General features: G+C 36.1%; 1 protein-coding gene and 2 long non-coding RNA genes across 19 annotated transcripts in view; 2 read left to right on the top strand and 1 right to left on the bottom strand.

The window, feature by feature from the left end:
• CPEB3 (cytoplasmic polyadenylation element binding protein 3) overlaps positions 1-23,029 on the bottom strand; it is an 82,799-nt gene that overhangs the window by 36,786 nt on the left and 22,984 nt on the right. For 6 of the 11 annotated variants that reach the window (XM_064430906.1, XM_064430908.1, XM_064430912.1 and 3 more), the window contains exons 3-4: positions 17,262-17,421; positions 6,323-6,379 (exon numbers count right to left, since the gene is read on the bottom strand). In XM_064430906.1, coding sequence (XP_064286976.1) covers positions 6,323-6,379; positions 17,262-17,421 — 217 coding nt within the window. Of the gene's footprint in view, positions 1-6,322; positions 6,380-6,817; positions 6,846-17,261; positions 17,422-23,029 lie in introns of those variants that run through there. The other 5 variants (XM_064430909.1, XM_064430913.1, XM_064430914.1 and 2 more) reach the window with 3 other exon arrangements.
• The window catches only part of LOC135306633 (uncharacterized), a 41,529-nt gene that overhangs the window by 259 nt on the left and 18,241 nt on the right, over positions 1-23,029 (top strand). For 4 of the 7 annotated variants that reach the window (XR_010367437.1, XR_010367436.1, XR_010367433.1 and 1 more), the window contains exons 2-3: positions 7,646-7,710; positions 19,388-19,497. This is a non-coding gene — a long non-coding RNA (uncharacterized LOC135306633). The other 3 variants (XR_010367435.1, XR_010367438.1, XR_010367432.1) reach the window with 3 other exon arrangements.
• On the top strand, positions 52-983 carry LOC135306635 (uncharacterized). The gene is made up of 2 exons (XR_010367442.1): positions 52-607; positions 883-983. It is a non-coding gene; the product is annotated as an uncharacterized LOC135306635 (long non-coding RNA).

Genomic DNA, 23,029 nt, shown 5'->3' with positions numbered 1-23,029 from the left:
TTTGGATTTCCCCAAAGCCTGCAGCTAAGATTACCCATTGTTGCAGTAAATCAAAACTCACTCAAATTTTAACTGCATCTCAAGGCTACATGAAACTGATGAAAAAGAACTTTTCTGGGATTTTTTAGCTCTATTATTATAATGTGGGACTGAAACTGCACCTTGTATTTGTATCAAATAATTAGCAGTCCTAGGAAACAATAAATTTGTGAATCCATAAAACATCAACTCAAAAGGACTAGATCTACATGCTCTCCATATCATACTTTAAAATGAATTTGATCATGTAATTTCAAATTTATAAATAGGCAACAACATTTATTTGTATTATCATATTTTATGGAAGACCTAATATAAACTATTTTGAGATTTTTAAGAACATTATTTCTTCACTTCTGGTATTTATCTTGTTCATGCAGTTAAGCAGCCACAATATCAAAGATGCACACTTCAAAGAAATCTTAAAGACAAATCTTAAATTGACATAAAATAGCATTATCTCTAAGAAAAAAAAAAGACTTGAACATTTCCAAACTAGAAATTTTGGAGCTGTACTGGCTAAAGGAAAGATTATTTGACAAGACTGGGAACCTCCTTGATTTATACGGTACCAGAATCTTATTTCTAGTTTAGAACACTCATTTGTATTCTTGAAGCAGTCAGCAGTTCAGAACAATACTTGCTTTAGGACATTATGAGTTATGCAATGATTTTCTAAGATCAGAAAAGAAAATATGTCAAGCTTTTGCTTTTGAACAGAGGGTGTCTGAAGTTCTTAGGATCTGGAAGTTTACAAGTGAATTAAAATACCAGGGAAATGCATTCATGAACTGAGGGAAGGTGACAGAATCAAGTATAATTATGCAATGTGTTTTTCTGCAGCAGAGGGATCATCCAGAAGAATTGCAGAGATGGACACTCACCTACGAGTGGTTCAAAAGGTGGTTCTCAATTTGCACTGATAGATGGGCTGCATGTGCAGATGGGCACTACAATAACTTGGTTATATGAACCTAAACAGTTCCTTGTGGTTGATTTTTTCCCCAATATTAACAATTCAAGTTGTAGCAATCTCCCATCTCACATACATATACAACTACCTCCCATCACCAGAAAAACACAATCTACCTGTAAGCTGTATGCAGCTAATTCCCACACACTGGGCCTCAAACACTTAATCAAACACATGCACTGCATTCAATATCCAAAATCAGCTTAGGTGTCCCTTCCTGAGGCATACAAGCAGCCAAGCAACTGTGCAAGAGAGTTTTATCTGTTTTCATCTTCTCATTTTAGTTTAAAAATCTGTTACCAATAAAACTGTCATTTTTAACAGCCAGGCTGCTTCATCTCCTCTAGCATCATGTGTAATGCTCTTAGAGTAGCCTGGCAAATCTTAAAATTCAGAGGAAGCAGATGGCACTAACCCACAATAGAGAGGATCACAAAGATGAAAGGAAAGCACATTGGTGAGGTGGTGAGGCAGGAAAAGCAGTGGGGAAAACAAACAAACAAACAAGAAGGTATTAAAGAGCTACCAAGTTGGATTAAAAGGAAGACAATTTAAGAATCTTCCTCTGCTAGAAAAAGCCTTTAGCAGCCACTGATAAGAGACAGTGCCTTCAGTAACAGCCAACATGGATCTCTGGAAGCACAGATGCCAATATAAAAAACGGAAAGGAAGAAAGAAGAAAAAGCATGTACTTACTATTGCTGCCCTGCTTCCCCCTTCACCCTTTTTAAACTTTAAATAGCTATAAAGGTGTTTTGAGATATCAGCAAGCCCACCTCCAGCTTCCAAGGCAGCATCAACACAAGCTGCTTGTACAGGTGGCTCTGAAAGGCCTAACAAGGTGATGTGCAAAGTGAGTTCCCACACCCTGGGACTCCTCTGAACCCTGCTGCCTTTGCTATCTCACACTTCACATCAGGCATTTTTTCCCTCCACTTACAGTCACTCAGATCTCTTCACAACTAAATCAGGTCTAGTTTTGCAAACCTTGTAAGCTTTCTCAGTGTTTTTTATTCCTCTCTGCTATTCTATATATGCCATTAAGATGGTGACACATTAGTAACCCAACCTGGCAACTGGGCTCAGCAAATTCCTATAGGCAAGAACTAAACTATTAAATGAGATTGATGCCTCTTGGAATTTAGTCACACATTTGCCCAGAATATTATCACTACAAAAAGAAAGCTTTTATTAGCTATTAAACTGCCAAGCCAAGATCTTGCAAGACAAAAGTAATTCAAGCTTTCAATTTGGAGCAGGTTATTTCAAGATATAACAGTAGCATTGGCAAAATTTTCAAATATAAAAAGCTACTTCAGCAACTTTTATACCTAAACGCTATATGTGTTTGAAAACAACACATCAGGAAGAGCTAAGTACAATAGCTGTTAAGGAGACAAGGCAATTTTAAAAACAACAGAAACATGAAAATAAAAAATGAAATAGTTTTGTTGTCATTACATTTTCTGTCATGCCATGACAACTTCCCCACATAAATGGGATTAATAAAACAAAACCAAAATCTCAACACAGACATCTAAAAAAGTGCCCCAAATCCCTTCCTTAATCTCTTTTTCCAATTATTTTACTCTGAATAAATAGAACTGAATTACACTAATGAAAAGAAAAGACAGTCAGATGGAGAGCAAATAGTACCAGACCTCACAGATGACACATTTTTGTATGAGACACGAATGAACAGTGGAAGCAGATGGAACATTTGTAACCCAACAGGACTGCAAAGTCACTGTGCAGAGGAGCTTTAAAAAAAATAAATTCCAGCATTTCACAAAGGGTTTAATTTAACTGCCTTTAGACCACATTTATTTCACAGAAGATTGTTAGGGATCCCAGCACAACACTTCAGTGCTTCTTTATAGAGATCACACACCCTCATTTATTCCCATCTTCCTTTTCATCTGCCACACTTCTCTCCCACTGAAGTCACTGAGGCTTTCTGGAGTTCCCAAGAAGCCCTAAAGACAGCTCACCACCTACCATGGAGGTGACTATCCACTCATGCTGACCACTCAGTCCTGGTTACTCAGCTAATTAGAAAGAAGCATATATTCAAGAGAAGCAATGGCTGCAGAAATGTATGGCTACAAATGGTATTGAATATTAGCAAGAGAAAGGATGGAGGACACCTTTGAGTTAAATTTATGCCACATTTCCCCTAAAAATTACAGTATCAATTATTTTAATAAGGGTCTGTAGATGAAAGTTTATAAAAAGCCTTGTACTGTTTAGCTCAGTATGAACTAAAAAATTACCTTATGACACTAATTGATTCAAAACACTATTTCAATTGGAGAAATTTCATTTAGATCTAGTACAGACAAAAGCTATACCATTTTCCGTTCAAATATACTTCCAATCTAATATTTGCATCTTCCTTTTGTTTAGCTGCTCTTTAGGATTATGCTCGGATCTCTCTGAATATTTCAACATTTCATTCCTCAACAGAAGCCTAATTCTGAACTTCAAGAGCATTTATAATAAAAACATGTTTATACACATGTGCAACTCTGTATGTACACAAGCATAATGCCACTAATGACACTGAGAGATTCATAATAATTATGCATTTAAAAGTAATCTCTTTTATCCTATGGATTGCATCATTTCAGAACTAGGTGTTTTAAGCTGGTGATGATTTAGCCTTGCACAATGCTGAACAGAACAGTGGTGCCACACTCCCCCTGTGCTGCCAGCTAAGCAACACCTTCCCTCAAAGCCAACAATGCCCTCCAACACCTACAGACAGCAGCTCAAGGCAGGCAGGCAGCAAAAGCCCCAGTTTCAGAAGCTGTAATGAGCACACAGGGACAACAGCTGAAGCACAGTTGGAAGTTGTGCCACAGAGGATGAGGAGATGGAGACAAACACCCCCAAAACCTTCCCCTCTCCCCACAGCATGTGAAGTTTTGCATTGCTGCTGGCATGAGCACATGTTGTCTTCCACCTTCAAAAGATTGCCTACATTGTCAGTGTGAAATTGAGCTCTGAGTAATAAATCTTGAAGATTATTACTGTGTCTTCACAGGAAAAGAAAAAAATGCTTATGAAGCAATGACTTGAAATAGAATGTGAAGGTTGGATTTGCAGACTCAGCAGAGTGTTTGGTTTCACAGAAATTAAACAGATATGACAAGTATTATTATTTAAAGACATTACATAAGTTTTCAAAATTATTCAGAAAATACTGTAATGAAGTATCTTTTGGGACTTGTTATTTTACTTATTTTATTTTTTTAACCCAAATCACAGCCATTCCAGCACAGAAAAGAATATAACTTCTTGAACTAACTTTCCTTGGTATATTTCCCTGCTAGAGGGAAAAGGTAATGAATTACATGGGAATTACCTAGTTCTAAATTTTTCAAGTTTAGCTACATACAAAAAAGGATTTCAATCACAGAAAGTAATTTTTAAGCTTGTGTACTTGAGTATTTGCTTTTATTCTCAGCTCTTCAAAGATTTAAAAGCAAAACCCAACCAGTTTCACAGTATAATAATTCTAGCTAGGGCGTTTCATTGATGGCCAAAAATGCTGTGGCCTTGCCTAGTACAGAAAGGAAGGGAAAAGAGCTGCAGAAGAAAAAAAATAAATGGGAACTTATTCAGACTGTGGATTTGTGTTTAATTTCATTTTGCACAAATTGCACATTTATGATTCCAGGCTTATTTAAATCTTTAAACAGTTAATATTTGAACAAACCAATAATATTTTAAATAGTGAAAATGCATAAATATATATAGTTTTGATCCCTCAGCTATGCTGATATGTTAACCGTGCAACAGGACTATAGCTACAAAATATGATTGCTTTTTATAAACTATTAGAGTATATAGTTGTTGTAAAAAGTTCAAAGAAATTGGACAGGGAAAAACTTTTTTTCATTATTTTCATCAAAAAGAAATCAGAATAAAACACAACATTCATTTAAGATAAAAGGAAGTTATCCCAAAATAGTGTAACTTTTTGTTTCAGTTTTTCATTCCCATCTTTCAAAAATCTGTTAGACTTCGTAAGAAATGCTACCATATATTTCATCCTAATTGTCAATTTTTATAGGTGACTCAAAATTCAATCATTGTATCCCATTTCAAAAATATATTTCTATTGCAGTTAGCTTGTTGAAATGGACACTGTAGAACAGCAAATACATTCTGGGCCCAGAATTCACATCAAACACCTGATACCTGTACTGTGTAGACCTTATTTACACAGAGAAGTATGAACAGCTTCCTATTTAATTAAACAAAATGTTTCTCCTAGTTAATGATTTGATTTCCTGTAATATGCTAACTATAACAACAAAAACTCCCCAAAATATCACCTCACCATTAACAGTGTAAAACTAAGAAGAGGACATGGAAGTCTTACAGTTTTCAAAAGCTGGCTTTTAAAGCCAAATGTTAAACACCTTGCATCTTATCTATTACAAAATTTTGGTTCTTCACATCTATAAATTATTCTTTGCTTGGTACTACACAAAATCTCCTGAAGTTTTCAGCTATACACAGTCTAACTTACATGGACACTGCAAAGGCAAAAAAATTTGGATGTTTCCAAGTAATCCTAAAATGTCCAACACAACACTGCAAACAAAAATGGACATTTTGAAACAGTCAGCATTTCTCAGGATTAGACAGACAAATATCTGCTTTGATTTGCACAGTTCAGTTCAGCATTCTGCTGGTGCTGCCTGACACCCAGTCCCCCACCTCCCCACACAGGAACTGCCTTCCACATCCATTCTGCCAGGGTTTTCGAGTCTGTATGTTCATGACTGGACTTTTAATTTTACTTTTATTTCCTGACAGAAAAAAAAGCAATAATCTATCAGTGAAGTGCAGTTTTCCTCATTATTTAGATGTCTAAACATTCTCCCAATTCCCATCTACATAATGGAAACCAACAAAGCAAACGCTGTCAGTCCATGTAACTGTGTGCAGAATTTGTAACAGCTCATCCCAACAGGAAGAAATATGTCTGAAGAGATATCAGAAATCAAAGTTACAGCTTTAACACACATACACACCACCAAGGAGGGAACAAGAGAGTGTTCTGTAATATTTTCCATAGCAGGCACTATGAAGCTTCCAGTGAAACACACAAAGCCATTACAAAGTTAATATAAAGAATCAGAGGTGACTGACTTATGAAAAACATTCTCAGAGAGTGACTATGAACTTCTATGCAAACATTACAAATATTTATGTCTGACTGTGCAGCTACACACACAACATATAACTAAAAATATTCAACATGGCAATATAAATGACTAGACATTAACTACTTACTGTTAAGAGCCATAATATTGTCTGTTCCTGGATGATGGAAGTTTATTCCCATACGCCCTGCAATGTAAGTAAAAGCTATTTTCAATGGTTTTATTTCAAAACTGAATTAAATTCATTAATATGAAAAATTTCTAAAGGGAATGAACAGTCAGGGTAGCTGAATCTTCCACCTATTGAAGACAACTTCCCAAGAATACACATTTAAAATATTTAACACCATAGTACCTTCAGTAGTAGGTACTTAAAATATAAACAACAACACAATTATTTCAATACATTCCTTTAGTTTTCACTAAGAAAGCATTATGCTTACCCTTTCAAAACCAGACCTCAAATTCAGCCTTGCTGCAGTTATGCCATTTATAGTTGGCTTCCAATAATGAGTACAGCATTACAAAACTCCATTTAATTGGTAAAAATAAGTTATTATTTTTCATACTACATGCAGCACCATTAGCTTTCAAGTTAGCAGATGGTTGGAGAGGGAGTTCTTACCCTGGTTTTGCATTCTTCCCTAAGAATCTCCCATCACCTACCACTGGAGATAAAACACTGGGTTGGAAGGAATATTGTTCTCCAGCACTACATTCATATGTACTTTGAAAAATAGATATTTCTGACCTAAAGGAGACTCGGTCCAGAGAAACCTACTTTTACTGTTAGAGAAAAAATTGAGCTAAGAGCAGCAGTGCTGTTCAGATTTGTTTTGGATACTTTTTAACTGAGCTGAAGTATTAAGCCTCACCCTGAAGACACTTTGTCATAGGACTTTTTAAACGAAACCACCCAAGAAAACCTGCAAGCTGCAATTTGTATTTGTCCTTACTTGGAAAAAAATATGTAAAAGGACAATTATAGTCACGTAAAAAATTATTTCAATTAAGTATTGTAAGTAACTTTATGTATATAACGTCATTCCATTTCATAGGCTTTTCCTATCTTTAGGTCTGTGGCTAAGTTTGGGAGCAAAGGAAGGGGTCACTTTACATTTCTTCACTACAGGGACACTCAAATATGAGAGCTCAGGACTCACTCACTACACTGAAAAACCAGTATAATGGTCATGTTCCTGTACTTCTGCAAACCCAAATTTTAACAAACTCTGGCAAAGCAGAACTAAAGCCAATCCTCTCCAACATTTTTAGTTCCTGTTGATAATTAAAAATTTCTATTTCCAGTCACAGAAACTGCTGTGCTATAATAAATATTCTTTCTGAACAGATGCAGCATGAAGTTTCAATACACTTCTGAAACTAAGTCATAAGCAGGTTAAGAAAAGTAAATCAATCTCTTCTTCACATTGAAATTTTCTCCTTCTTTTAGAAAAAAATGCCACCACAATAAGGCTATGAAGCAAAGAGCACCTCCAGAAAGAAGTGAGGAACAAGGTAAATAGAATTTCCATTTTTCCTTTCCAACTCCTTGAGCAAAGCTTCTTAAAGAGATGATCTTCATTAACCACTTCACATTTCCTAATTACAGACATAATTCTGCTATACATATTTTCACATTAATCTGGCACTGCAGAAACATTAAAGCTGCTGTTATTTCATTTAGTATAACCTTTGCTAAAACACTTCAGACATCTCCAGATGAACATTAATCCCCTTTTCCTTAACAGTGTATTAATGAGTGTGAGGTTACAGGTATTACTTGTAAAGAGAAATGGTGTCTCTACTAATTTGTACTTTAAAATTAGTACTTGGAATAGAAGGGGGAAAAAAAACCAACTATGAAAAAATAGAGTAAAATTTGAATGCATAATGCTTGGATGCCTCCTTCTCTTTTCCTTTGCTGAAGCTGAAATTCTGCTGTTCGACCAGCTTCAGAAATAGAATCCTATCTGTGACATCTGGGCTTGGTTTTTTCCTCCCTCCAGGCTGTCACTGGACCAGGTGCTGCTTGTGTGACATTTTGTCACCTGCCCTTGGCCTGCTATTTTTAAACAGTTCTTGTCAGCTATCTTTTAAGAGGAGCAGAAAATACAGAGCAGCACAAGCAGAAGGACATGTTCTCCCACTGAGCTAAGGCAGCGTGCAGGATAATTCTGTACATCTTCAGAGCTCCCTCGTGCAGCTCTACAGAAACAGATTAATGGAATCCTTTCAAAACACACCTGTACTAAAAGCATTCAAAAGAGACTGGCAATACACCAATCATGAGACAACAAATTATGAACAATTATACAGCCTTTCATATTGGTTATAACGTTTTAATATTTTGTTGCTTGAAGCAAATTATTTGATTGAAAAAAGAGGCCATCTGTAGATTACAAAACTGCATAATTATCTAAGGAACAACAAGAGAGTACAGAAAGGAAATTATAATTTTTTAATTTAAAGGTGCAATGTAGAACTGTGAAATGTAATTAAGAATATGTACTTTCAAAGACCTATTTAGGTGAAACACAAATGAAAACTGGAAAATAACCAATTTTAGGAAAAAAACATGTACCTGACCATTTACAAGATCTATATAAGCACGTATTTCTAATTATAGTTATAAAACAAAATGTCCAAATAAAGGGTTTACTTTTCAAGAATATTGAGTACACTAAACAGAAACATGGGGAAGTTAAGAGCACAGAAGTTATGGATTCCAGCAGTTCAGTGAAATCATAAATAGGAACCCTTCCAGTAACAACATCCCCAGTACTTGTATTCAGTGTACATCTGCCATTTTCACTCTGCCTGTCTTGGTTTCATAACTATTTACTGAATATATTTTCAATTACGTGCTTTTGTAACACACACTTAGAGTACTGCAGTTAGGCTACAACAATAATCACTCTTCCATGTCTTTTAAATTCCTAGTTTAGAAAGAAAAAAAAATCTAGCTGTATACATCTTGCTCTTTAAATACTTCAGAGCATAAATGAAGGCTTGATGATTCTTGTATAGCCCAGGCTGCAGTGTTGCTTATCTTACATCATTAAATTTCTTAAATTATCTCTCCTAAGAACATCTGGAGAGACTTTTCTAGCTGGACTGCCTGGGTGCTCTGCTGCATGTGCAGTATCATACTTGTCATGGCAGAGAGCCCAATTCCTTTTTAGAGCACATCAAGTCTGTGCATCCTCTCTTCTGTATTGTACTGGAAATGAGATGGTAAATAAATTTAACTTTACCTTGTTCTTTGTAAAGGCATACTGATCTTGAATGAATTCTGAAATCTTTCTAACAACTTAAGGAAGTATACCCTTCCCACGTACAAATCTTTCTTCATTCTTTTGCAAATAAACTTTAATTGTCTAGATAATTTTGAGTTACATTATCAGTTTTGAGAAATAATGCTGCTCCAAAAATAGTAAAAATTAATATCAGACACAGTTTTACCATTTATGCATTTCTTCTTTTATTCATTTACTCTTCCTAAGTGCTTTATGGTATTTTGAACTTGTGTAACTCTAACCAGTACCTGGATATGAACACTCACATAGTGAAGAGTTTTTAAGATTACAGTTACCTATTCTAACCGTTCTTATGTTACAATCAACATTCCCAGAAACAATGTTCATTGCTTATCTATTGAGTAAAACTTCTTGCACTATTATATATCATCATCAACCACTTACACCAATTCAGTAATTAGTATTTGGCATCAGATTTGCTAGAAAACAGCAAACATGGTCTGCTTTTGACCCGTCCTGAACTTTCTGGGAATGAGAACTTCCTTGGAATGAGAACTTCCTCTCACATAATTCTTAAGATCACTGTTGATATAAATTACAATTTATGGCTATATAATTCTGTGGCAAGGTCAAATGAAACTGGCAACAGGACTAGGTCTGCTCTGTTTCTTTAGTAATAATAACTCCTTTATCACTCTTATCTCTTCTATCATTTCCACATTACTGCCAACAAAAGGCACTAAAAACCAGCAATACTTACTTGGATAGATAGGTAGCAAGTGGGGTAGGGTAAAGTTTAGACACAGAAGAGTGCAAAGACCAAAGCACGACCAGAATATTACCCCAAGCATGTGAAATAAGATTATTCATGTGACTCCCATGTATTTGGGAGCCCAGATAACAGCACAAGCTATGATTCTCCAGAGCTTCCCTCATCTCCCCACACCCCCAGCTCAGCCATGAGTGTGTGCCCCAGGATTCACAAATGGCCACAAAGTGTGAAGCACGCGTGCATATAGAAGAATTTTAATAGTTTTTACCTGAGTAGACCTTCAACCATTCTCTATTTCCCCAAAACTACAGATATGCTACATTAACTCAACAGACATGCCCAAGACAATTTCAACACCAAAAATGTTGTAAGCAAGGGTCCACATAAAAAAATACAAAAATAAGAGGTAGCTCTCTGAAGAAGTTTATCGACTTTATTCTCTCCCCTCTTTTTTATGTATATTTGCCATTTGTTCACACCCATAATTTAAACACCCACACTTACAGATCTTTAAAAAAATTAAAATACTGAGCAGAACAAAAGTACTATTGTTTGCCAGAAGGGAAATATGAAAACTATTGCTGTGTTCACATGTATATACTTTAACTGTGCAAAAACATACTATGGCAACGTGAAGAGAAGTGTATAATTATCAGCTATGAATATCAGTAATAAAACTTTCTATCACTGACTAAGCATATATATCCTATCAGTAGGGAAAACAAAACAGCATAAAATAAAACGGCACATACATTTCAGGGAAATGCAGTTTTTATAAGTAAATTACGTTGCTCCAATTAAACACAGCAGTCTTGCACATATTTAAGTAGTGCAAACATTTTTAGCTTGAAAACAGCTATACTTTCAAGATAATAGTACTTTGAAAGCAAGACTTGAACTTAAATTTTGCATTACTTATAAGTGGTAGACAAGTATTTGTACACCTGCTCATTCTACACGAAGTTCTAGAATTGTATTCAAAAGAGCAATATTGGCATTTTTCACTGGCGTGTTTGGGGGAACTAAAATAAAACAATATCAAAGTAGACTTTATCATTAGCAATCTATACTAAAATATACAAAACCCTCAAAACAGTAGCAAAGTGAGAAAGAAAAAAAAGCAAAATAGATTTAGGTCTTTGTGAGGCCAGTCTTCATAGCACAACAAAAAGAGGGAAATAAAGGGAAGGAAAATTTGCTATCTCTATAACCCTTTTTAAACTAAACAAAGCAAACAAAAAAACCCCACCACTCCTGACCAAACAGATTCAGCAGGGCAAAAACAAGGACATGCTGTTTGCCAGCAGCAAATCAGGAACTATGACCATACTACAGGATTGTTGCAAAAGGCACTTATTTAATTTAAAAAATATGAACCATTTAATGACTATATTCTGTCGTGGAAAAAAAAAATATTAAAGAGGATTTTTAAAAAATAAGCAGAGTTTCAAATGGAAGAACAACATAGTCTCTTTCCTTCAAAAGGATTAGCATGAGGGGCCTAATTTTAAACACAAATACATGTGCAAACACATCTGTCTGCTCACTCTGTTTTTCATGAGCATTTACAGAAAGAGGTCTGATAAGCATGGAGATTTTGGGAAATGCTGGTACACTGCACTTTCTTCCTAATGGAGGTGTTGCAAAAAGCTCCAACAGTGTAGCACCATTCCTAGCACTGAGATGACAACATTTGTTCTATTTGCATGACCTTTGTGTTCAGCTGCCAACTGCAAACACAAATATGATCCATTCACCTTCACTTTTCTTAGGTCATGTGGCAAACTTAGTGCTTTGCTTACAAAAAGCTTAGGAACAATTACAGTTAAACAAAATCAGGTGACATGTACTGAAATTAATGGAAATCAAAGTGGAAAAGTGAAGGTCCATTCTGTATTTATTACAACAGTCTTAAGTTGCATATAATCTTCAAACACTTGGCTGTTAAAAATGTAATTTAAATGAAAACAAAAATCCCGAATTTTGCTTAGTTTTCATATGGCCTGATAGGGTCTTTACAAAAGTTATGAAGTAGTAACCCAGTAACTTCAGGTTTGTATTTCACAAATAAATGGGTGACATTAAGTACTGAAAATCAAGAGAAAAGATTTCCCCACAGATGCTATTTCTGCCTGTGAACTGTTGTACATTTCTATTCAACATCTTGATCTCTATTGAAATATCGTGACATAATCAACACATACTTTGTGTATCTCTCTACAGTATGATATCCATTAACATTAGATACATTAAAGCCTACTCTTGAAATTTCCCTGTATAAGTGTTGTCTCCAATTACTTATATTTGAAGCTGTGTCACACTGATACTTAAAAAAACCCACAATTTTTGTTAGGTGGGGATTTTTAAATTACAAATTTTGTTCTGATTTAGAATGAAAAAGAAAATATTACTGTTATCTAGTGTAACAGTACATTTAAATAAATACTTTTTAGGACATGATTTCTTTCCTCAGTTTTATACTTAGTTTCATGACCTCTCAGTAGCACATGTGCACAGCATATGATCTAACACAGCTGAAATATTTTATTTAATTATTTAAAAATAGAACAAAGGCAGCTGCTAGTTACTTCTGATCAAAATATTTTTTATAGATCAGAATACCTCTGTTTGTGTTGTAATGCAATAGTTTGACACGGATAAACATTTTGCAACAGTGACATATTACACCACAGACAGGAGACACTTTTATGTAGGAAACAAATGTTCTGGTCAGTGATAAGTGGCATCTACCCATAGCCATTCTGATAATTTACTTTTGCCCTACACCTTTAGGTCAAAGCAGAATGTAAATAAAGAAGGCTATAAAATACTACAAATATAACCTTTCCTCATTAAAGCAAAACTGTCACTTATACTTTTGTAGTGTATAATATATTTTACTGGCCATTCAGAAAATAAATAAGATTTTTCAGGAAAAACATCCTAGGAGATACTGCACATGTCTGTCAAAGAGGCCTCGTAATGGCTGACATGGGGAACAGCCAGATACCCTGGGCTGTACACTGTAATTTGTCATTAACCAAGTGAAGCTTAACAATTCCTTTACTCAACTTTTTTCCTCTTTTTTTTCCTCCTCTTGAAAGAAGGAAAGTATTTATGAGTATTGACTGAAAGAAAAGAAAAACATTGAAGCTGGTCTCGATGGTAGAGAAAGCAGGTAGGGAAGTGTGCCAAAGGGTCTTGGGACAAACGAAAATAAGAATTCCTTTTCAATTAATTTACATTCCTTAAATCTCAAAGTACAAAAATGGCAAATGACTTTTAAAGCTGCACAGTTCCCAGACTATGAGGACAGAAAGCCAGGAACATACAGAAGGGTTCCCCTATCTGGCAGGAAAAGTGGAGAAAAAGAAATCAGTTTTAGAAACAAAACAAGAGCACCTTCTCCCAAGACTGGGCTCATGATAAAATGCAACTTAGATGGATATGCTGGTAATTTAGGCCCAGAAACCTCCGAGTCAGATTTCAAATCTCTTTTACAGCAAGAAATACACAAAAAGGACTGAGTGATTGAGTGACCCTGGCTGTCCTCACTGGAGAGCACCAAGCCAGCCTGTCAATCAGACTGGTTCAATGTGAGTAACTCAGCATTGCAGGAGTGAGGATCAGATCATTTCTGCTGCACCAATAACCTGTCAGACTTGCTCTGCTCCACAACTGAAAGCAATAAAAAAGTCACTCCCCCAAAAATGTCACTTGATCACATGTCATCTCAAGGTCAAGTGGATCATGCTTTAAAAGAAGTGATCTGCTTTGGTGACCTTGAAATAAACTCAATTTCCACGGCCTACAGGACAAACCTGACCATACCTCAGACTGAGAGAAGGGTATGAAGCTTCAATGACAACAAACGAGACTCTCCCTTTCTCACCTTGAGCTTCTCCATTACCTCCTCTGAACCAGAGTATGAGGAACTCAGACCCCAAAACAAGAACAAAATATCCCAGAAGCATTTCAATTTGGTCTTCCCACCAGAATATTTTATGGTTAATCCTCCCACCCACATTCTAATCAAGAGCTCTCATTCCATAACCAAGAGAATTATTTTTTGTTCCAAGTATCTGCTGGGACATGAAGGGCACACATGCCAAGAAGGATGATGTTCCAAGCAAAGTTTCAAACTTCAGATACACTGCTTGCAATATTTTACTCATTAATACACACAGAGACAGTAGTTCTAAAAATAAGACTTTGCTGGCAGCAGCAGGGTGAAATGATCCTGAAACATGGACCTGTTTCAGGCTCTGTAACATGCATTGGAGGCCCCAAGAAATATACAGTTTTTCTAGAATCAAATCTTCCTGTATTTTAAAAATCAGAGGATTTTGGTACTCACCCTTTTCATACTTTCCACTTAAAAATTTGGATGGCAAATGTATGGCAAACTGACCTGTAAGCGCTGCTAGCTGTGATTGTTCAAGAAAAAAGGGCTCATTTACCAAAAGAATGATCTTAAAAAGTTATTTGAAAGCCATCTCACTGCTTTTATTTTAAATTAGGATTTTTGTATCTACAGAAGAAATAGTGCAAACCTAAGAGAGGACAAACAGATGCAAGAGGAAGTAAAGATTTAAAGGGAATTAACAGTTTACTATGAAAGACAGAGTTGGTAAAATGAAGAGGAACTAGCTCAGAGAGTTGGTTAAGTAAGAATACTCCAGAAATTTCACAGAAGAGGCATTCACATGGGCTTGTCTACAAGGAACTGAAAAAATTAAGCTGAAGTACATAACCAATACATTAAAAAAGCTTCAAGGTGAAAATAAATGAAAATTTGGCAATGACTTAAGAGCAAGCCAAAGCAAGCAGAACTGATCACTTACTTTCTGTATGTGCTAACAGACTAAAATGTCCTGCCACCTTAAGGGGGAGAGTCAGCAGAGTGTGGAATAAATAGGAAAAAGAAGTGAGTTTATAAGACAACAAAGTGAAATGTGAGGAAGGTGCAGAGAAGGACAGCAGCTGAAAACTTTCTGCACCCTTGTAGAGAAAAAGTAGTGGGATGTACAGGAAAACATTCAAGACCAGTTTTCACAGAAAAAGAAACTGCAAAAATACAGTAAAAAACTAATGTCAGGACTGAATCAATTTTTGTAGAAGAATGGTTTTCAGGAAAAGGGTTCAGCTAAAGTAGTAACATAGATCTGTTTAACACAGAGGAAAGCAACACCTCTTGCAAGGGAGAATGAACATGTCCTGAAAGAGCTGCTCCTACAAATATTCCCAGTCACACTGCAGTGTGAAAACAGGAGCAGGGAAAGTGCACACGAGGCCAGGGCAAGGCTGGGGGCTGGCAAAGTCAGCCCTGTGCTTAGATGGAAGAGAAAAAAGAAACATAGGGAAAGCAATGGTACTGAGGGAAAAACCCACAGGCAGAGACACAGGGAGGTAACTAATAGGAAAGCAGACTTCTCTAACAGCTGCTGACTGGAAGTGAGCTCATTGGCAAGGGAGGAAGGCCAAAATGGGTGAGAAACACTGAAAGAGAAAATGAAATAGCTAGAAAGAGCACATCCAGTCTGAGACTGAAGCCCTTGTTAGAGCAAAAGTAAAGCTAATGGTCCCACTGTCAAATGGAAAATACAAACTTTACATAATATCCAACTTCAATAATTAATATCCAATCCAATTTCTAACCCCATCTTTTTCATTTTTTCCACATTCAGATTAATGTAGAAATTAATTATTAAAAAATTAGTCTCTATTTGTATATGTAAATAAATACTGAAAAACCTCAAAAATAATGAGTTTTAGCTAAATTACAATGTATCTAACAAGATACAATAAATACTTAACTGTATTTACTAGCAATTTGAATTTTATTTAATGTTCTAATGCCAGCCACATGAAACATATATCCAGTAGAAATGTCAATTTTGATGAGCATGGTTTTTTTAAGCTCGACTTTAACCCTTATTTCAGCGATTTATGATCAGAATAGACATGAGACTGTATTCCTTGCCATTTTAGATAGATGAATAACAGCTAAATACACATGAAAGCTATGGCATAGCAAATTTCAAGATAAGAGGGGTAAAGAAGCCAGTTTGTTTGGGTTGTGAATAAAACCTGTACCCAGAAGAGATGGCAAAAAAGGTCCAATACTTTTGACCAAGAAAAAATATTTTTACAAATGGAGAGGAGAGTAAATGAGGCTGTCATGACATCAAAAAATATGTATATAATCATTAGTATAGGAAGTGCTGTACACAACTAAATTTCTTCTTTGTCTTCTGACTTAGTACTTGGGAATTGTTTCTTGTTCAATACTTCTTTGGTACACGGCTTACAACTATCCTCAGTCTTATAAGTCAGCAAGAATGCATATCAGCAAGAACGTGTACCTGTTTTTAAACATAAGCAATGAAAGATAAAGACAAAGGAGGGCTGATCAGGAATTCAGTGAAATGCTGCCACACCTTTTACTATACTATTGGGCAAGTATTACAAATGGTTTCATCCCTAACGCCAACACCTGTTAGAACAGAGTTTAACAGCATAAATGATCAAAACTTTCCCAGCACTTAACAATAGCTAATATCTTTTGGCTCCCCCTAACAATTTGAAATCCAAATTAAGGTAAATTAATTTCAAAGAAACCTGAAATAACTATAGAGAATAACCTTGATACAGCTGTCGGTTAAGTACCAGCGCATCCTAGCTGATAATCCACACTTTAGTATAACCTTTGAAAAAGATGTTGAACACAACATTTGGACTCCAGTTGCATGAAACATTTTTTGAAGTGACTGCAGCAAGAGATCTGGCTCTACAATTGGTTGATACAAAATCCTGTGTTTCAGATACGCCAGTCAGATAATACTATGATTGTACACTTACAATAAATGGATACACAGTTCACCTTATCTTCCTAGTAGAGAAGTTTATCTTAAGATGGGAAAACAGAAATTTCACAAAACTGGAAACTCATTCATTAATAAAAAGTTTATAGAAATACTGAAAAGCTGATTTTTGTTTAAACACCAAGCAAGCATGGACATATGAATATTCCTAACCTGTAAAATGATTCCTCCACATTATATCAGCGAAACTCATTGGTGGGCCACTGGGAGGGTAGTGTTTACCTTTCAGAGGCTCATGATCAGTCCTTATCATATCCATTAAGGAATTTTCCAAAGAGTGCAAGTTAAAAGTGTCATAGGGCCTATTCCGGTCCTAGAAGAAAGGAAAAAAAGGAAGAAAAGACAAGTGTTATTGAAAAATTTAATTTTCTAACATAGGCTCATTTCTTGTTATATAAATTCCAGCATCCAATTCTATATTTCTTCTTGACAGAACTTTGTATAAGAAAAAAAATAATCATAAATATGTCTACAGTTGTTTAAAATTATACCCTTCATTTTGCAACTGATGTTTTCACCAGTAGAGCTATGCAAAGAGGCATTTAAGTATTTCTAAAAATATACATACAAGCAACTGCTAATTCTAAACATTGTCGTTTAAATAAGAACTTAGAAATAAAGCAGTATTAATGCTTCCACTGGAGAAATGAAATTGTTTCAGAGATACTTGGTTTACATCTTCATCATCTGCTTTCTGTCACTGTGCTGCCTTAATATCAGAGCAGAAGCAAGCAATGCTCAAGACACCAGCAGGCACCTTTGTGCCAGAAAGTAGCAATTAATTCCTCAAATGTCTAACATTAACCTGGAGGGTTGAGGAAAGTACACTAGGTGCAAGAAAAAACAGAGGCAAGCTAGGATAACACTTGCACTGTAGGGCACTCAAAAACCTGAGCAAGGGCTGGTCTGTATTGTTTGAGCCTCCCATTTTACATTCGCTGTAGTTGCTTCTGCTTTTGGTAAGTAAAAGGGAAAAAGAAAAGAAAAACAAAACCCAGAATCAGTCTTTAGCAGGCCTACTAGAACAACCAGTTGCAAAGTTCAAGAACAATTCCATGGGGGAAACAATCTACCATTGCCCATGTATCCAGAGTACTGTACACCATAAGACAGCATAACAGAATGGGCCCTTGTAGTCACCCTGTTGCTAAAAAAATTTGTTTGCCTACTCTCATCACTATCATTAAAAAAAAGGGGGGTGTTGTATACTATATTATACTGATAAAGAGTGGTATAACATTCTACCCTGCTAACGGAAACCTTCATTGTAATATGCTCCCACAGTTCCTGGAACAATGTTTTTCACATGCTGGTTACTATAAGATATTCTTGCTTGCAAAACTAGTATTTAAAATCCTCAGAGAAAAAGCAGTGTCCATAGAAAAGGTAATAAAATTCTGTCTTAAAAATGATTATTTCTCTTGAATCATCTTGTTCCTAGGTTGTCTTCAAATAAAACTAAAGGTGAGGATATTGGTATAAATTAAGTTTTCTTCTAATATTCCTGTTCTGGAATTAAAATAAATACACATCATTAAAAGCTTGCTGTCACAGAAAATTCCGAAATACAGATAAACTTACTGTCAAAAATCTCATGTTCCTACAGTGCCTACTCTAAACTGAAGACCCAATTTCCCTTATCCAAAGTGCCAATGTTGTCTTTTCTATAAGTGGACTACCATTATATTTTCTATACACATTTATTTAATCTATGGAGCACTTCTGGCAGTCAAACATGATGTTCAAAGATTAATACTTGATTTCTGTTAGAAGCTATACTAAGTACTGAAATTCAAATGAGCTCACTCATTTTCAATTATTTCTGTTGACAATTCTTGTCTTCTACAGCTGCTTAGAATTCCATCATTTGTAACTGTCTTTAAAAGAGTACTTGCTCCCCTATCCAAATGGAGCAATACACTGAAACATAAAATAAAATGTATGTATGTCCAGCAAATTCAAAGTAGATCCTAGGGGAAAAAAAAAAACCTCAAACCAAACAAAACATCAAAAATGCTGAGGTTAGGCTTTTTTTCCAAAAAGAAAACTGTATTTGGTTAAAACAACCCACTTCTTAGTAATATGCACTAGTAGAGAAGAGTTTGTTTCATTTCATAATCACTTAAAAAAAAAAAGCAAGAGTAAATCAAAAATAAAAAGCACTAACTTTGATGGAAAAAACCCCATTTTAGTGATGTATTAGTAAATTGATTAAATAGGATCTATATCATTCCTTCAAACCAATAATTTTTGTTGCCTTTTCTATCTGATTCTTTTAGATATAGGTACCACACGCAAGTGAAGAGGTCAGATGCTTCAATACCCAACTAAAACATCTTTTTGAAGAGAAAATATGAATTCAAAGATATAGCTTATATCCTAAACAGAGGTAAGGAAGTATTTTCCAGTCAGATGTGTGCCCTGACCTGGTTTACTATACAGCCATAGCAGAGCTGAGCTGGCAAAACCAACACTGGCAGGAGAGCTAAAGGGCAGGACTGCAGCTTTTGCCACAATGGTAGTTTATTCCAGCTTCAAACATTCCTGAGATTACAGTCTTAGAGGTCAGAAGGCGTGAGTTCAAAAGAGGACACAGCCTACAAATTGAATTTAATTGCCCTTTATTAACATATGTATGTTATATTTTAACTGTGCTACTATAGCAGCAAATCCCTGGGAGGTCCTGCTTTGCTCTGTAACCTGCCAAGGAGCTTTGCACATGGCCACAAGTGGAAAAAGGGAGAAAGAAATCATAGCATGGCAGCAAGGCTAGGCAGGGCAGGCTTGTTGGAATGCTGCATCTTCCTAACCTTTTAAGGGGCACACAAACCTGCAATATATTTTCAGGATTAAAACAGACCTACATTAGACACAGGAAGATCAATTTAATCAAAACCCTTTACCAGGCAATTATAACGCTTCCCATTATAGCACTTGAGCAAGAAAAATCTAGTAAAAAATTTTAGACGCAACAGCTTTTACGAGTATGTTGTGGCAGTGCATAACGTGTGCTGACTACAGACTTTGCAGTGTGGGTGATAAAACACAAGTAAGGGCTAACATTCTAGCTCCTAAATAAAAGGGTTATTACTATTTTTTCAGTAGCTTTCATTTCAGTAGCAACTCATTTGTACTCAGCAGATTTGAAAACTGTTTTCTAAATTCAGCAATTTCTTCCAAGACGACTGGTGCTTCTGCACACACACACAATTATGTTTCCTCATTTCTCAGCATGAACAGGTTCTCCTGGTTTTGTAAGCTGATACTGTTCCAGCTCCTGGATTTGCCTTCTGCATTGTTTCCATAGGCCACCAGTCTACTGCCAAACAATCCCAACAACATAAACAATTCATAAAGGTCCTTAGCAGCACATCAGAACTTGGCAAGAAAGTTCTGGGACTAGGACCATGAATTAAAATCAAAATATATAACAAAATACAGAGTGATAAAACACAATAAATAAGTTGGAAAAGAAGTTTTAAAATGCAGCCAGTCTGGAAGATTTGCTGGAATATCTTCCTACAGAAGACAAAGCTCCTAAGACCTACTTAGATAAACTGCATTATGGATAAAAGAGAAATCTCCAGCTACCAGGCACTGCCTTTGGCTACACAATAATCATTAAGTCAGCAAAAGATTAAGTCCAGCCTGCCCATGCTGGATTGTATTTCTGCTGTGTGCACACAGCAGCTCCCTCTTTGTTAGCTGCTGGTGTATATGGCAGCATACTTCAGTTCTCAGAATTCTCGAGACTTGAAAGAAAGAAAAACAGTTTAGCAATAAGAGCTCTTAGAGAAGAGATGCATCCCAAAACTTTAAATCCCAGCCCTTCATGGCTGCTATCTATACATTCATCTATGCCATGGACTTCCTCAAAGTGGATATCAATACAGTGAAAAATCACAAATGCGTATCAGGATCAGATTTTTGAAGGATCACAAAGTGAAATGGACCTTTAGTTGGAGCTGGGTCTCAACTTCCCACCTCTAAATATCTAACTTGTAAGTCTGCTAAAAAAAGTCACATAACACAGTGTCTATAATATCTTAATTAAAAAAAAAAATCAAAACCAAAGAGTAACTGCCAAAAATAACTGCAGAGTCAATACACCAAAATAAAATGAGAAAATACAACAATATGCATTTTATCTGAATCTTACCCTTTCGTGCATATGTATTATGCTAGTCTTTAATTACACAGCCATGATAATTATTTAGAAGTCTCCAGTCTCCATCCAACACACATAATGAATGAGCTCTAGGAATGAATCAAAACTGCACTTTGAAGAGGTCTGTTTATCTCTAGGACAGATGCCTGTGCCACTTACTCCAGGAGATGGCTGAGTTGTAATAAGTGCATCAGCAAATTCCAGGAAGGCAAAAGTAATTTTGAAAGTTATTTATGAAACAAATATTACTTAGCAATACTGAAGTACTGGCACATTTGTAACAATTGAAATAAAAATAACTTTTTCCCATTTGTTGTACCCTGTAACACGGTAGGCTTTGTTCTGCTCCCTTCAGACTCACAGCAGGGGCATGCAAGGGCAGGGCATACCCAGCACTACTCCAGGTCCCTCCCAGTAGATACACAAATCATGTCTTTACTGCTGAGAGGAGAAGAAAAAGAATGAGAAAAAAAATACATGACTACATTACAAATGACAAAGTCAAGATCAAATCTATAGCTAGAACCATAGCAGAAGGTGAGAAGTGGATCTTAATACAGCCTGATTTCCTCATTAACCCTCTCAGCTTGAACAGGTAGCCCAAAGTAATTGGAACTAATGAACTAAAAATGGAAATGACTGACCTATCCCATGGCAGACACATGGAGAAAATGCATCTTGCTCCAAAACCTGATGCTGTATCATTTTCTTCTGACTCTGCAGAGGATTACGGCAAAAGAGACACTTGGCCATTAATTATTAAACTACAGTTAAAAAGGGACAAGTTTTACCCTAAGAATGCATGTCAGCAATCTAACTCATGGTGCCCAAGCCCAGCTATCATCTCTACTCAGAATCCTTCACCATGAAACACAAGGTTGCATGTTTTAAATCCTGTTGGCATGGTCATCTACACCTATAACATAAAATACACATGGAGTTGAGAGGCACCCCTCATCTGCATATTTTTTATTGTGCAAGCAACAAATCCTCAGGTACCTGGATCCTCCCAAAGACATATTTCCCTGGGTCTACATATTTCAGTTCACTGACTTCCTACTAAGCTTCCTATATTCAGAGCACTATCTCAGTTACAGCAATTTATTTCAGTGCTCTTAATTTTCATGCTGCCCTAGATTTTTCAGCTTTCTGCACCAGTATGTGGCACAACACAACCCAACTCTGCTGAGCAACAAGATGGCTTCGACTCACAGAAATATTAACTGTTTCCAGAACACCACAGCTTCAGTGAGGCTCCCAGGAGTCATCAGAGCCTGCGACATTACACATAGTATTTTGATCAGAACAATGAGATCTAGGGAACAGCTAAAACTCTTATGGCTTAAACAACTTTCCTATCAATGCAATCTTCTTCTCAGGGGTCACTGCTGTGTTATTTATTTATCCATAAACCTGGATTTGGCTGGACAGGATTGCTGAGCATTGCCAACAAAAGCTGAAGTCAATGGAAGCACAGCTTTGAATAAATACAGGGTAAAGTGCCAGCACTGCTTCAAACAGGGCTCGCTCATTCTGTTCTAGCACCTGCAGCACAGGTAATTACTAAGAACACAAGGAAAACAAGTCTGTCTTGTTTCAGTATCTCAATTCAAAATAGCAAAACCAACAACTGCAAAAAAAAAAAAAAAGTATTCTGAAGTTAAGCTTGGGACATGCTCAACATGCCATGGTGGTGCACATGAACGATCACATCCAGCACACTCTAAATGCTCGCCAGGCAGTCCTGCACCTC

The sequence above is a fragment of the Passer domesticus genome, chromosome 8 (assembly GCF_036417665.1).
Source record: "Passer domesticus isolate bPasDom1 chromosome 8, bPasDom1.hap1, whole genome shotgun sequence".
NCBI lineage: Eukaryota > Metazoa > Chordata > Aves > Passeriformes > Passeridae > Passer > Passer domesticus.
This window is presented reverse-complemented; position numbering and strand designations above follow the sequence as displayed.